The sequence below is a fragment of the Falco punctatus genome (genome assembly GCF_963210335.1).
Source record: "Falco punctatus genome assembly, chromosome: 2".
NCBI lineage: Eukaryota > Metazoa > Chordata > Aves > Falconiformes > Falconidae > Falco > Falco punctatus.
In genome coordinates, this window is record NC_137581.1 from 113,796,046 (window position 1) to 113,808,992 (window position 12,947).

Here is a 12,947-nt window from a genome sequence, read left to right on the forward strand (position 1 = left end):
CTCCTGATTATAAACCTTAACAGCGACTGACTGATGCAAGTTGAACAGATACACCAACCACACCAAAATGCCACACATGCTCCAGACCTGTCGAGGACTGATGGAGCTGGGGGAGACCAGTATAGAGACAGGGAGCAGGGAGGGAGGCAGGCAGGGCCGGGAAGCTGGGTAGAGGAGCTCCCAAAGGAGCTGTGATGCCATCCACCGCCCCGGTTTACTGCAGCAGACTGCAAGCGGTGAGGGTTGACACCGGTTGCATTACACACCCACTAGCACAGCTTCACAAGCACCTGCCCGTGGCAGCTATGGAATACCACCTCCATGCGCAGAGGTGCAATTAAATGCCCTGCACAAGCCAGCAAGGCAAGGCTGGGGCACCACTGCAATAGGGCCGCTCCTGGTAAACGTCCCAAAGCACGCAAAAGCCACCCCCGGTGCCCAAAGCCATGTCCCAGGCTGGGGCAGTGCCCCCAGGCCCACCACAGCCGCCCTATGTGTGGAACACCACATTCGCATCCCCTGGGCCTCCCGATGAGGAGGTAGGACAACCCGAGGGGGCGTCGGGAGTGGGGGGACGGTGGCACACCCCGCCACAGATCTCCATCTCAGGCCAGGCCGTGACAGGGGAGGCACAAAGTCATCTCCTCCTGGGACAGGGCTGCCAGCGAGGGGCTCTGGGGGCTCCAGCCGGGCCCACTCGCCCAGCCCATCTCCTCAGGTGGGACCGAGGAGCTCCAGCAAGGCCGGGGGGACCCCAGCACATTAGTATGGCAGTGGTCACGCCAGGGCCCAGGTTAGCCACCAGCACTGCGGAAGAGGGGGAAAGAAGGAACTCTGACGGCAACATAGGCTTCGGATAATTTTGCTTGGATAATCCTCTCCTAAGGCTGGCTGGCTGGCTGGCTTTAAAGGGAACACAAGGAGGAACACTACAAACCACTGAACCAACGGGAACCAAACACAGGGTGCAAAACTCTTCTCATTACAAACATTTTTTTAAAATCCTGCCATGAAGATAAGCACAGCTCCCAACACCGGTTTCCATTTAGGAGATTTACCCAATGTTTATTCAACGCACATTTCACTAAAACCCGCATGCTTATATCCAGCCAGGAGACTGAACAAACATCCATAATTTCCTTTGACACCTCCTAGCTACACTGCTCTGACAAAATCAACCAGAGGCATCCAGTACCATCACATGTCACAGAAAAAAGAAACTCCAGCTCCCTCGCTAAACCCCCTTCGACACAGCGAGCGAGCAAGAGGGAAGAATCACAGGCTGAACCAGCCAGCATCCATCGGCTGGTTAGGACAGCACCAACAATACCTCCTGGCTGTATACTTGGGAAAGACGCGTAGGTGTTTCTATAGTCTACTTACGCAGAAACCTCAGCAATTTTTCCTCCTCTTCCCTAAGGGAGATTCAAGACATTTGAGGTTTAACAGTTGCAACAAACAGTCTCCTCTTACAAGAGAAAATATTCAGGAACAAGATAACAAGAGACACAGTTACTGAAACAGGATGAAAACACAGAAAAAGCCTCTGGGGTCTAAGCACTGCCCTAATGACTGCCGACTGCTACTCAGAAATTCTGAATTTGAGTATACAGCTCTCATCACCACTTGCAGATCAAATAGGAATGGCAAGATGAAATCTCACAGCCTGCAAGAGAGGTAATCTAAGCCACCATTTGTGAGCAACCTGCTAGCAATGCCACAGCCCCTGCAAACACAAAGACATAAAAATCTGCAAATGTCCTTGATCTTGCATTCATTCCCCAGTAGACTACTGTGCTGAACCCAAACATCACTACTTTTCTGTTTGGGGGAGTTGAAGGAACAGCGCTTACTACACTTGAAATGGCAGGAGAATATATTCTCTATTCAAATGTGATTGCAGACATGGGAGATGGGTTAAAAAAAAAAAAAGGGTTAGGAGGGAAATAATGCCAGCTATGCTCCTTTAAAATAAATTTAATAACAGTATTTTACTTATTTCACAGCCAAGAGGTAGAGCAATTCTACAAAGCCAACTCAAAATTAGCAGATATATTTTTCCCTGTACGCTAGAAAAGAATGCTAATGCTAAACCCATGATATAGACAGCAAAGTGTCATCAGAGCAAAGAAGGTAAAAATAGCGAAGTTATCTGTAAGATGACTAAGCAAATGGATTTTCAAAAATATGCTTTCAAACATGACACCCTTTTCTTGGAGCTGCATACATCCGTTTAGCTTTGTTAATTTCTCAATTCTTTCTTTTGATAATTTATTTTTGGCCTCCCACTAGCATACTTCCCCAGAAGCCTCGCTTCACCCTACCCACACTCAAGACTCACATCACACATACAGAGAAGGATTTAGAAACTGATGCCGATCACCCCAGTAACTACAACGAACCTCTACTGCAGCACTTTCAGGACAACATATATGCACGTCTGCCCGTCCACTGTAAAACTGGATTGCTGCTATCTCTTGTTGCCCTCATTTCTACCCCTTCTTTATCACCCCCTGCTATCTCAGGGGTCTTCATGACTCCACTGGCATCTTCCAAGACTGATGAACCCTCCCCTTCTCACGTGACCCTTGCTTCCATCATTTTTGCAGGCAAGGAACAGCCCACCTCCTTCCCAGGCCACTGCCAGTACCAGGAGGAGGTTGGATGATGCCAGGAACAGTGGTGCTTAGAAAAAATGGGAGCAGCAGAGCCGGGTACCACTCCTACAGCTGGGGTGGGAGCCACATCCCCCAGTACCTCTCCCTCCCACAAGTGCTGCCAGCAGCCAGGCTTAGAGGCTGCTGGCCTCAGCTACGGCCACGCTCCTCTGTGCATCTCCCTCTCTTCCACCAACACCCAGATGTCTCTGTAAAGAAAATTACCCTTTCCTCAGATTACATCTCTTTAGGGAATTAGTTGGCCTCCACGCAGCTGCAATCACTGGTAATCTACATTTCCGAGGTAACAGCGGTAGTTGGTGCTTGGCCAAGCCTCCCAAGTCATTCCTTTGCCATGCCAAAGTGCTGCACATGGCTCCCCTCCAGCTCCATCTCACGGAGGGACTGGCACCCCAAAGAGCCAGCTCCTGCTGCCTGCCCTGACACCTGCTGGGAATCCAGCCCTCCTCCTCCAGGAGCCAAGCACAAAGACCTGGGCCGCCCTTCCCAGCAGTCGGGTTTCCAAGGCTCAAACCCATTACATCAAGACCATTAGGATGCTTTTAGTAACGCATCCCAGTGGATCTGCTAGAGCAGCTATTAGGTATTTGACACACAGTAAATCTTCGCTCGCGCTCACCCCTCTCATCCCTACATCCTCCCCCAAAACAAGCCAGCCAAAAGACAGGGGCAGACTGAACTACACAGCTTTTTGATCCAGATGAAAGCCACAAGCAGGGTGACACCAGCCCAGCGTGGGCACGCCTACAAGAGGAGGCGACAGACCTCTTTGAGACAGACCCCTTCACCCACCCTACACCACCCCACTCAGCTCAGGGTGGTCTCAGATGGCTTCCTCTGCCAGAAGGAAACCAGCCTCCTTCCCACCACACATTTGCTGCCACCTTCTCCCCTGCGAAGTCTGAAAAAAAGGTCAGCCCAAGCACAAATCTGAATAACTGCTGCCCTTCCTTCGCATGGTGGTTGCGGGGCAGCAAGTGTCCCCTGCCAAGCTCCCTGGGAGCACACAAGCCAAAGCAAACAGATGGCAAACACATGTGTATAACAACTGGCAGCCTGCATCCTTTCCTTTTGCCAAGTTACTCTATTTAAAAGATAAATGGGATGATGTCCCGTGACTTGCCCCACAAAAGCAGAGGAAGCAGGTTTTTAGACTCACCTCTTTGCACTTTCAGCGGCGGAAGAAGGTGTATGTCCAAGCACATCATGGGAGAGCTCTTGCTATGGAGGGACAGGGGTTTTACCTGCAGCTGCAGAGGGACCCTATGTGCACAAGTGGAAAATTCAAGAGGAGTGGGTGCAGTGTGAGAGCAGTGGAAAGACGACAACAAAACTAGGCATCTCAGGCAAGGCTTAAACACATGCAAGAACACAGGCAGGGTCCCTGTATGCTCTAATGACAATGGCAGTACATGAGGCCACCTCTGAACACCACTCTTTAACATCCAGGCAAGGGGAAGGAGATGGGAGAAACAGCGATGCAAGATGAGAAAAAGGAAGGTGTTTTGATAGCTACATATGAAGATGAGCAGGTAGATTTACATCCACCCTACAGCCCTTCAGACTCTGGACAACCTCTGCCCCTCTGCAATACAGGCATCTGAGGCTGAACTCTGATCCCTGCTCACAGGCAGGGCACCTGAAGCTGATCTTGTTCAAGTCTGCCTGATTTACAGCAGAAAGGAGCAAGAGCTTGGCAACTTAAAGCATTTGGCAGCTACAGACTCTGGATTAGATTTAACTGCCAGCTAGCTCATGGCATGGGATTGATTAGACGTAACAGCTCCTTACATGCCAGTGACCCATAGATTAACTGTGCTGCTGTAACACTGATGGCTGGAATGAATCACAACAGCTCCAAGTTACAGTCACATGGGCTACGCCCCACGAGCCTAACAAGGTGGCAAGAAGAGGCTGGTCCCATTCACATACGATAAGTGTACGATAAGCGAGAAAGCTTGTGCGGGTAACACCATAGAGCTCAAAGTACAAATCAATTTTCTTCTTTTCCTAACACCACGAGTGAAATCAATCAGGGCATAACAATCTCTTCCATGCTACGCTCCCAACATGTATTAAGAAAAAAGCAGCTCAACAACAGCAAGCAAAACCTCAGCCCTAACACTGCACTTTTTTCTCAAAAAAAAAAAAAAAAAAAAAAGTAAAAATCCCATGACACCTTTTAAGCCACTCTCTCTACTTCAAGGGGCCAAGAACAGAGACGGAGTGACTTGCCTACACAATCGTATCACAAGTCAGAAGAAAGCACTGGAATTTGCATGCTGTGACTCCAGCTGTAGGCGCCAGATAACACTGCAGGCATAAAGGTCAAACCCTTCAGCAGGAGCTCTTAAGATATTGTCTGCAGGCCATAAGCAGTCAGCAGAAAGCTGGGAGATGGCATGACGCCAGCCCAGTTCCTCTTGGTATCTATGCCCTTCGTTGCAAAGTGCCTTAGCACCTGGCAGGGCGGTTAAGCAATCATCCCCTCCAAAACCTAGCAAACATCCCTCCTCCGTAACGGGATTAGACAGCAGAGTAGGAAGACAGGGTACGGGAACCTCCAGTAGAGGAAAGCAAAGCTTGACAGCATATTCAGGAGGTGGAGGAAGCTGAGGCCCAAGGACTGTATGAGAAGGGAGGGAGCAGAAAGCACCGAGCCAGGGAGATGAAATGATATTGTGAGAGGGGGCAGAGTACTTTGAAAGCACACCGGAGATAAATGCATTCAGATAATTGCTTAGAAGAGAATAAATATTAGTAAGTACTATAATTACCTCGAACACTTTACAAAGCTGTAAGAAACATGACTAGGAGAAGGGCTGGCACACACGCTTGTTGGGAGCTCCTATTTCAAGCTAGCAAGAAGGAACCAACAAGGCCTGACACCCAGGTTGGTAATTTCAGCCTGGCAGCCAGCCACAGCCCTTTGGCTAGATCCTAGGTACCGGGTAACGTGAGTTAATAAGTGCCAGATTCCAGCACTACGGTTTTCTGGAGTGAAGAGCTTCTGGACGACTTCTGGCAACAAGCACCTGCCTTCTCCTGTGACTCTTATTCAAGGCCCAGCTCCACTTTCAGAGAAGTTTGGAGGAACCTGGGGAGATTCCTGCGTCTCCCAATGATGTTGAATGGAGATAGAAAGATTCCTCAAGAAAGGCTAAATCTTTTTCTAAGCATTCAAACCTTGATATCTTGATAATGAGAGATCAGAGCCCTTCTCTCCCTGAAAGACAAAGAAAAACTTTTTTGCTTTTTTGGGGCTCAGTATCTCATCTCCAAGCCTCCACCTCTCTAAAGGCTTCAGAAACCATCCATTTCACACAGCAGCCTGGGTCAGTGCCAAGATACTCTCAAAACCAGAACAAACATTTAACAATACAGACTCCATAGAAAAACACATCTACCTCACCCTGTGTTCCCAGCTCCCTTTAACAAGCTTCTCAATTTCCATAAAAAGCCCAAAAGCCATAAAAGTGACAGAGTGCCTCAGGCAGAGAACTCAGGGATGTAGCAGCAGGGGGAAAACAATCACCAAGAAAACAAACAAGAAAATCCCCCAAAAGCCTAGATGCATCACCTAATCCCCACTATTCCCCTGTAACCACAGTGACTCCAGAGCAGAACGCATTTGCTGGGAAGCAAAGCTATCTACTTTTTTGCACAGGGTAGGGAACACCAAATGACACCAACTCCAGACTTAAGCCACTAGCTCAAACAAAACGAAGAATTAGCAGTGCCACCACAGCTGTACATCAAAATCACCTCCAAGCTTGTTCAGACCCCGATGAGCTGTTTTGCAAGGGCTGGAACAACAAAACCCAGGACACCAACCAACAGGCATTACTCTTAACGCTCGGCGGTGCTAATGGCTGTGCAGCTGCTGCGCATGTGGCTCTGCAGCATATGCTGTGGAACCTGATGGTTTCTGCTACCCTGACGGGGCCAACTTTGTTGCCAGAAACTGCAGAGGAATCTCCTTACTCCTGCACTTCCACAGCAGTGTCAGTCCTTTCTGACTGGCAAAGATTTCTTACGGCCGCCAAGATCAGAAGAGACAGAGGCGCTAGATGATTTTTCAAGTCCCAAATGGAATCAATAGCTCGGTAGGAAAGCAGAAGGCAGCCAAGAAGGGTGGCAGGTACACCGCTCAGGAACAAGACAACAAATACAGACAGATCCTCACTATCTCAGTTTCTTTGGTATTTGGGAGTCTTTGATGCTTTAAAAGATGCGTGTGCGGTGGAAGGCCTAGCATTTGGCAAGATCCATCCTCCAGAGCCTGTTCTCATCTATCTTATCAGCTGGGTTCTTCACCTTCCTTCTCCTTACGCTTTCCCTTGGCCCACCTTTTTCCTACTCTTCCAATTAACAGTGGGCCAGCTCTTCCCTCCCAGAGGACCACTGCTCGGCAAGAGCAGCAAATGGACCTGGGAACACCAAGGAACCACCAGCAGCAGAGTAAAATCAGCAAGAAGGAGCCTCAGGAGTGTACAGGCAATGGCTCCAGGCAGAAGCCGCAGATTAAATGCTATGCAGGGCAGAGTGGGCAGCCTCTGTCAGAAGCTGGTAATATTTAAGACAGTGGCTGTGGTCAAACACTGGGTTCAACTCACTCGTTTGGCAGGGCTGAGCAACCGGCTGCACACCCTGGACCCATGGTACCAAGGCCTTGGTGCATGAACAGCAGATTGGGGTAACCCAGCCAAACAAACTCCCCATGCCCTCCAGCTACCTGCCTCCCCAGTACCCCCCTTTCCACAGGCCCCATAAACGTCTGGAGGATCACGTGAAAAACGGATCTACTTACAAGTCAGACAAGCCCCCCAATCCCTCTATGTACTTACTGGGCTTGCCATGTTAGTTTCCGGACCAAGCAAGTCCCCCCAACCAGTTCCGCATATGAGCACCCTGGCCCACACCCTTCCCTCCCAATGCTGGGCAGGAACAACTCCTTTCAAAGAGCAGCCCTGCTTTTTTGCATTTGTGCAAGTACTGTGCAGCAACAGCAGAAGCCCCGAGTGTCCAAGACTCTCCCTTTTTTGAGAAAAGCTTTGCATCACTTAGCTGAGATGATCTGGTTTTGTGCTCATCTTCAATTACTTACTGAAATGTGACTTCTGCAGCAGCTAGAAAGGCAAGATTTCCTCTTGTCTCATTGCCATTTGCTAATTAAACCTTCTAATGACAAAAAGCTTACTAACATACATCACTGGAAACATGTTCTTAGTACACTGACAGAGACAAGGTGAGCAACAGGTTAGAGCTGGAAATGACATATATGCATGCAGACATCCTAGACCCACCAAAGGCAGCTGCAGACCCAATTTCTTTGCCTTGCAATTTGATCAAAACCCGCTTTGTCAGGAAAGGCTCCATTTTAGTCTCTCCATAGCTGATAAGAAACAGATGCTAAACGTCTCCTAACATTTAACCAGAAAACTATTCCTTAAGAGGATTTTACATGACTAGGAAAGAGATGCCAATATAAAAATGGAGTCAAAACCCATTTAGCAGGTTATCATTAAGGAGTATTTAGCAACTTAAAAGCCAGAGGCAAATCACAATACTGCAGTTTTCCAGACACTGGCTGGAGGGCCTAAATGTCCTTGATACTAGTACGCATGTCAAATCACAAGCAGAGGAACCCTAAAAACAAGAAGAAAACCCAATTGTGCTTGAAAAGTTTCCCCCCTTCCTTTGAGGCAATTCTCCTGGTGCTGCAAGTTCCTGGGCAGGGTCTACAGATTGCTAACAGTCAGCGAGGAGCACTCTTTCTGGTCACAGCACTCCAATTCATCTGACTTCCAACAAACTAAAACACCTCTGGCTTCGTACTAAACTGTATGACCTTTAGGTCAACGGCGGAATCCATGACTGATTATGTAGGGGTAAGAAAGAAGCCAAGAGAGACCAAAAGCAAGAACTTTAAAAGAATTAAAAAAAAAAAAAAAAAGGTGGTTTCCTGGTCCAAAAAATTCCATAAGCCTCCCAACACAGAAGTGATGCTCTCCCTATGACACGGTCTCTCTCACCCCTCTCCCTGTGGTCTGCAGCGCTGTTTATTCTACCTTCCACTTTGTATAATGGGTCTGGTAAAAGTGTTCCAAGTACACATTCGATTTACAATAAAAATTGCTTTAATAAAGACATCTAAGTTGACGGAAGGTCAACTAAAAGACGACAATTCGCATAAACCAAAACCTCCTGTGTAAATAAACAGGATTTGCAGGAGCCTCAGGATGTCAGGTGGTCTGGCCAAGACTGCAGGGAGGGAGTCACCCCATGAAAAACTACATTTGGGGATGTGCAAGAGCGGAGCCTGCCAGCCCGGCACCGACGGTTGCAGCAGCTTCCCATCACGCTCAGGAAACGCAGAGGGCCGGCTGAACCGCATGGAGAAATGAGGCAACAGCCAGGGACACCTGTAGAGCCCCCATCCAACACACTCCCCAAAAGAAGCCGAGCTACAGCCCACCCGGGATCAGTCTAGGTCCAGCACCACACACCGCAGTGATCCAGAGGCAGCAAACACAGGGGTGAAAGCAGCACAATCAGCTGGCAAAACGAAGCTCGAGGCGGAGGACTTCGGACAGACGCAGATGGAGAAAGCACGATCTTGGCCACTGCTGCTAACAACGCATCGAGGAGCAGATGAGGCGCCGGCAACATTCCTGGGCTGCTAGCTTTGGTAAACAAAAACAACCCCAAACCCCGTGTGTGCAAACACCCACTCTGCCATTTTCTCCGCCTGCTCCCCTTCAGCCGAGCAGCCTTCAGCTCTAGCGCAGCTAGGCTTGCGTGCCAGCCACCGACCCCCTCGGTGCCCGTGCCTGGGCAGGCAGCAGGAGAGCAGCAGGGTGCGACAGCAGAGAACCCCAACAGCAGTCAACCGCACACTGCTGTTCCCCAGCCAGCACCCCCTCCCCTCCAGGAGACAGGCCTTCAAGACCATCCCTTCTTTCTCCAAGAGTCACCTCTGCATCATTATTTCGCTCCAACGTGCCATTTACAAGTGAGCTGCAGTTTCAAGAACTTACACGCAGGCTCTACTCCCCTCTAGGAATCGCAAATAAATCACCAATTACTATGCATGAATAGAGAGAGGAAGAGGGTAATGAGCCTATGTACATATATACATATGCAATGTTTGAACACAAAGAGCTGTAAATTGCATTCACAGGTGGTATTCTGGAGACTGCAGGAGACTCAAAAGCAGAACTATTCATAAACCAGTCACCGACGTGAATGAATTCAGCATTCCCCAGAAGCCTATTGTGTTTCCTATATATTATACTATAAATATGGGGAGTATCAGACTTTGCATCCCCGCCAAAAAGAAGGTAAATCTTGAAACTACACATAGGATTAGCACTGGCTGGCACAAGTATTAATGGTCTCATCGCTGCATCAGTATTATTTACGGCACTTGCTCTATTTTCCCATTTTGTACTTGCTGTGATGAAGTGCCACTTGTTTAAAGAACCCTGTAACAAACACTGCAGCAAGAAGGGAAAAAACAGCAGAGATCTACAAATGTTAGACCCACATGCCAGATGTGGGTTTTCAAACCCTGGTTTTGCAGTTACTTGGATTCTGGTAGCTAGTTAATGCTTGATATATACTATATTAAATCATCCACCAGCTCTTTCCGTAACCACAATTCCTCCTTCAGCGATTCTCCTGAGTTTGCAAAAGGATAAGGAAAAATTGAGTTGTATTTCTTTTTCTGCATACCCAAGCCATAGTACCTTATCCGTATAGTCTAGCATTATCATTACTTGTTTGGAAAGCAACAGTCCTTTTCTAGCCAGTCAGAGATTTACGTTACAAAATAAGGCTTTTTATTCCAGCCTCTTCCCCACTAAGTCAACCGATGTCTCAGTGTTACTAACAGCAACCTAAAGCACTTCTCTGCAACTCGAGGCTTTCAGACCGATCACACATCCCTGTTTTGTTACAAACCAACAGATGGGCAGATGCAGATGAACTGTTTGAAGAAATCCAGGTGAAAAACAGCAAAAGAAAACTAACTCCAAGCACGCACGTGGTACGCTGCCTGCTGTTAAAAACAGCTCACGTTTAACACAAGGAGGCCAGCAAACCATTTTTACAAACTAGATACATCCGTGGGATTTGGGGACCACTGAAAAGCAACCGATTCTTCAAGTGACAGAAGACACCTCACAGCTCATCCCCTGGGGGAGGGTGAAGGCACGTGGAAGAGCCAGTTTTAGGTCAAACCCAGAGAGCCAATTCCCGCAAGCGGAGATTCGGGGGCGGCCTCGGCAGCCGGCCAGGCACCCGGTTCGCCCCGACACGGGGTGTACAGCGCAGGCTTGGCGGGTCCCACTTCTGTACGGCTGCGGGAAGCCTTCGGCGAGACGATGGATGCCCTCTGCTGCTACGCCGTCGCAGCAGCCGGGTGCGCTTCCCGAGTGGCGTGCAGGCAACCGACTGCTCGCCCGCTCCATATTAGGAAGAGTTAATCCAGAATAGTGTTATTGTTCTTCAACAGGAGAGATGGAGCGTGTGAAGCCAAGCCAGCAAGAGGCTGCCGTTCGTCTACACCCATCTTGCGGGCTACAACAGACTGCCCGTACTCGCGCAGCAAAGTCACCCTGGATAAACTTAGCTTTAAGATGGTTTGTATTTTTTTTTTTTCCAGGGAACCCAAGGAAGAAAGCTACTGGTTAAGGGAAGTTTGAACCTCCTCCCAAACCATTTTGAAGAGTCATTTCTGTTTCCTAAAGACAGATACAGAGCATGAAAAACCACGCACACAAGCAAATTAAGAGACATGGAAGCACAACTGATTCAAGTAAAGACGTTTCCAAATTGGCAGAGCAGGCATGTGGCAATTCTCAAGACAGTAAAGATGCCAGCCTTGCTGCTTCTTTCCTCAATAACATTCAAGCCAGCAGAAAATCTCACCGACGAAAAGGCAAATCAAAACAACTCCGAGGTTGCCCTGTGCATACCCGGGCAGAGAGCAGCATGAGGGTGCCGCGCTGTATTTTCCACCAGCACTAAGCCAGGCACATCAGGCTGCCTCAAAGAAAACCCTAAGCGGCTTTCTAATTGTCTGGTGTCCGGCTTGTCCCAAATTCGTAGTAAGGGTTCTTGCATTGCTCCAGCACCCCTCACCCAGCAGCGGGGTCCCAAAGGACGTTACAGAACCGCGTACGTTTCCCCCCGGGCAGGCACTCGCGGGATGGGACACAAACACGCCGAACGAACGGTCCGCAGGGTATGAAACGCCGGCAGGAGGGGAAAGGGGTACAGGAGGAGTTCGCAGAGACAGCACAAAGCATTCAAAATGCATTTCTCCTTCCCCTCTACGTTTCAACGTACTCTTCGAGAGCCAAGAGGAGGACTTTGTTTCTGCAGCCCACCTTACCCCGGGCATTTTCTCTTGCTTTCATTGTGCTCAACACCCACCCGTAACTCCCAGCCCTCACGGTCCCCCTCCGAGCCGTGCCCCGAGCCCGGCAGGGCGCAGCCCCGCGCCGTTCGCTGCCCCCCAAGTTGGTGCCGGTGCCCAGAGCGGAGCCGCCCGTCCCCTCCGCTCCCAGCCCCGGCCGGAGCCCGCGCCGCGCCCCGGGGCTCGGCCAGAACGGTCACCGGGGTACGGCGGGTGGAGAGCGAACCCTGCCTTATTGTACATGTACATATATATACGTATGTATTTATCCCACCCCCCACCTCCGACCGCAGGCACAGTGCGGGCGGCGAGAACTCCGCGGGAAGGCGCTGGGTGATTTCGGCACGGGTGACCCTCCCGGAGGCAGCGCAGCCGCCGGGGGTCCCGTCCCGTCCCGACCCGCCCGGCGGACCCCCGGTCCCGTCCCGCCCCCGCCGGCCACCGGCACTTACCGAGGAGGAGGAGGGAGGCCAGCTGCGGCCGCAGGGTCCGCATGGCTGCCGGGGCGCGGGGCGGCGGCCGCCCTTACCTCCCGCCGAGGGGCGCCGCGGGGCGCCGGCTCCCGGGGCAGGCGTCGCGCCGGGCCCGGCGGCACAAAGGGAAGGCGGCGGGGCCGGCACGGGGAGGCGCCAAGGCGGGCGGGGGCATCGCCCCCGCAGCGGGGCGGCCGCCGCGCCTCCCCTCCCCGCCGCTCCGCTCCCCGCCGACGGCTCCCGGGGGCGAGGCAGGAGGACGGGGAGCAATCGCCTCGTCCGCGGAGCGGGGAAAAAAAAAAAATAAAAAAATCGGGGAAGTGGGGTGGCACGGAGCAGCAACAAAAAGACCCCACCCCGAAAAGTTGTGAA

The 12,947-nt window shown here is 50.6% G+C and overlaps 1 protein-coding gene across 2 annotated transcripts in view; it reads right to left on the bottom strand.

Moving 5' to 3' along the window:
• The window catches only part of IGSF3 (immunoglobulin superfamily member 3), a 100,646-nt gene extending 87,959 nt beyond the window's left edge, over positions 1 to 12,687 (bottom strand). For both annotated transcript variants that reach the window (XM_080375193.1, XM_080375192.1), the window contains exon 1: positions 12,555 to 12,687. In XM_080375193.1, the coding sequence (XP_080231319.1) occupies positions 12,555 to 12,597 (43 nt within the window). In that variant the 5' untranslated portion in view covers positions 12,598 to 12,687. The remainder of the gene's footprint in view (positions 1 to 12,554) is intronic.
• Positions 12,688 to 12,947: the final 260 nt, after the last annotated feature.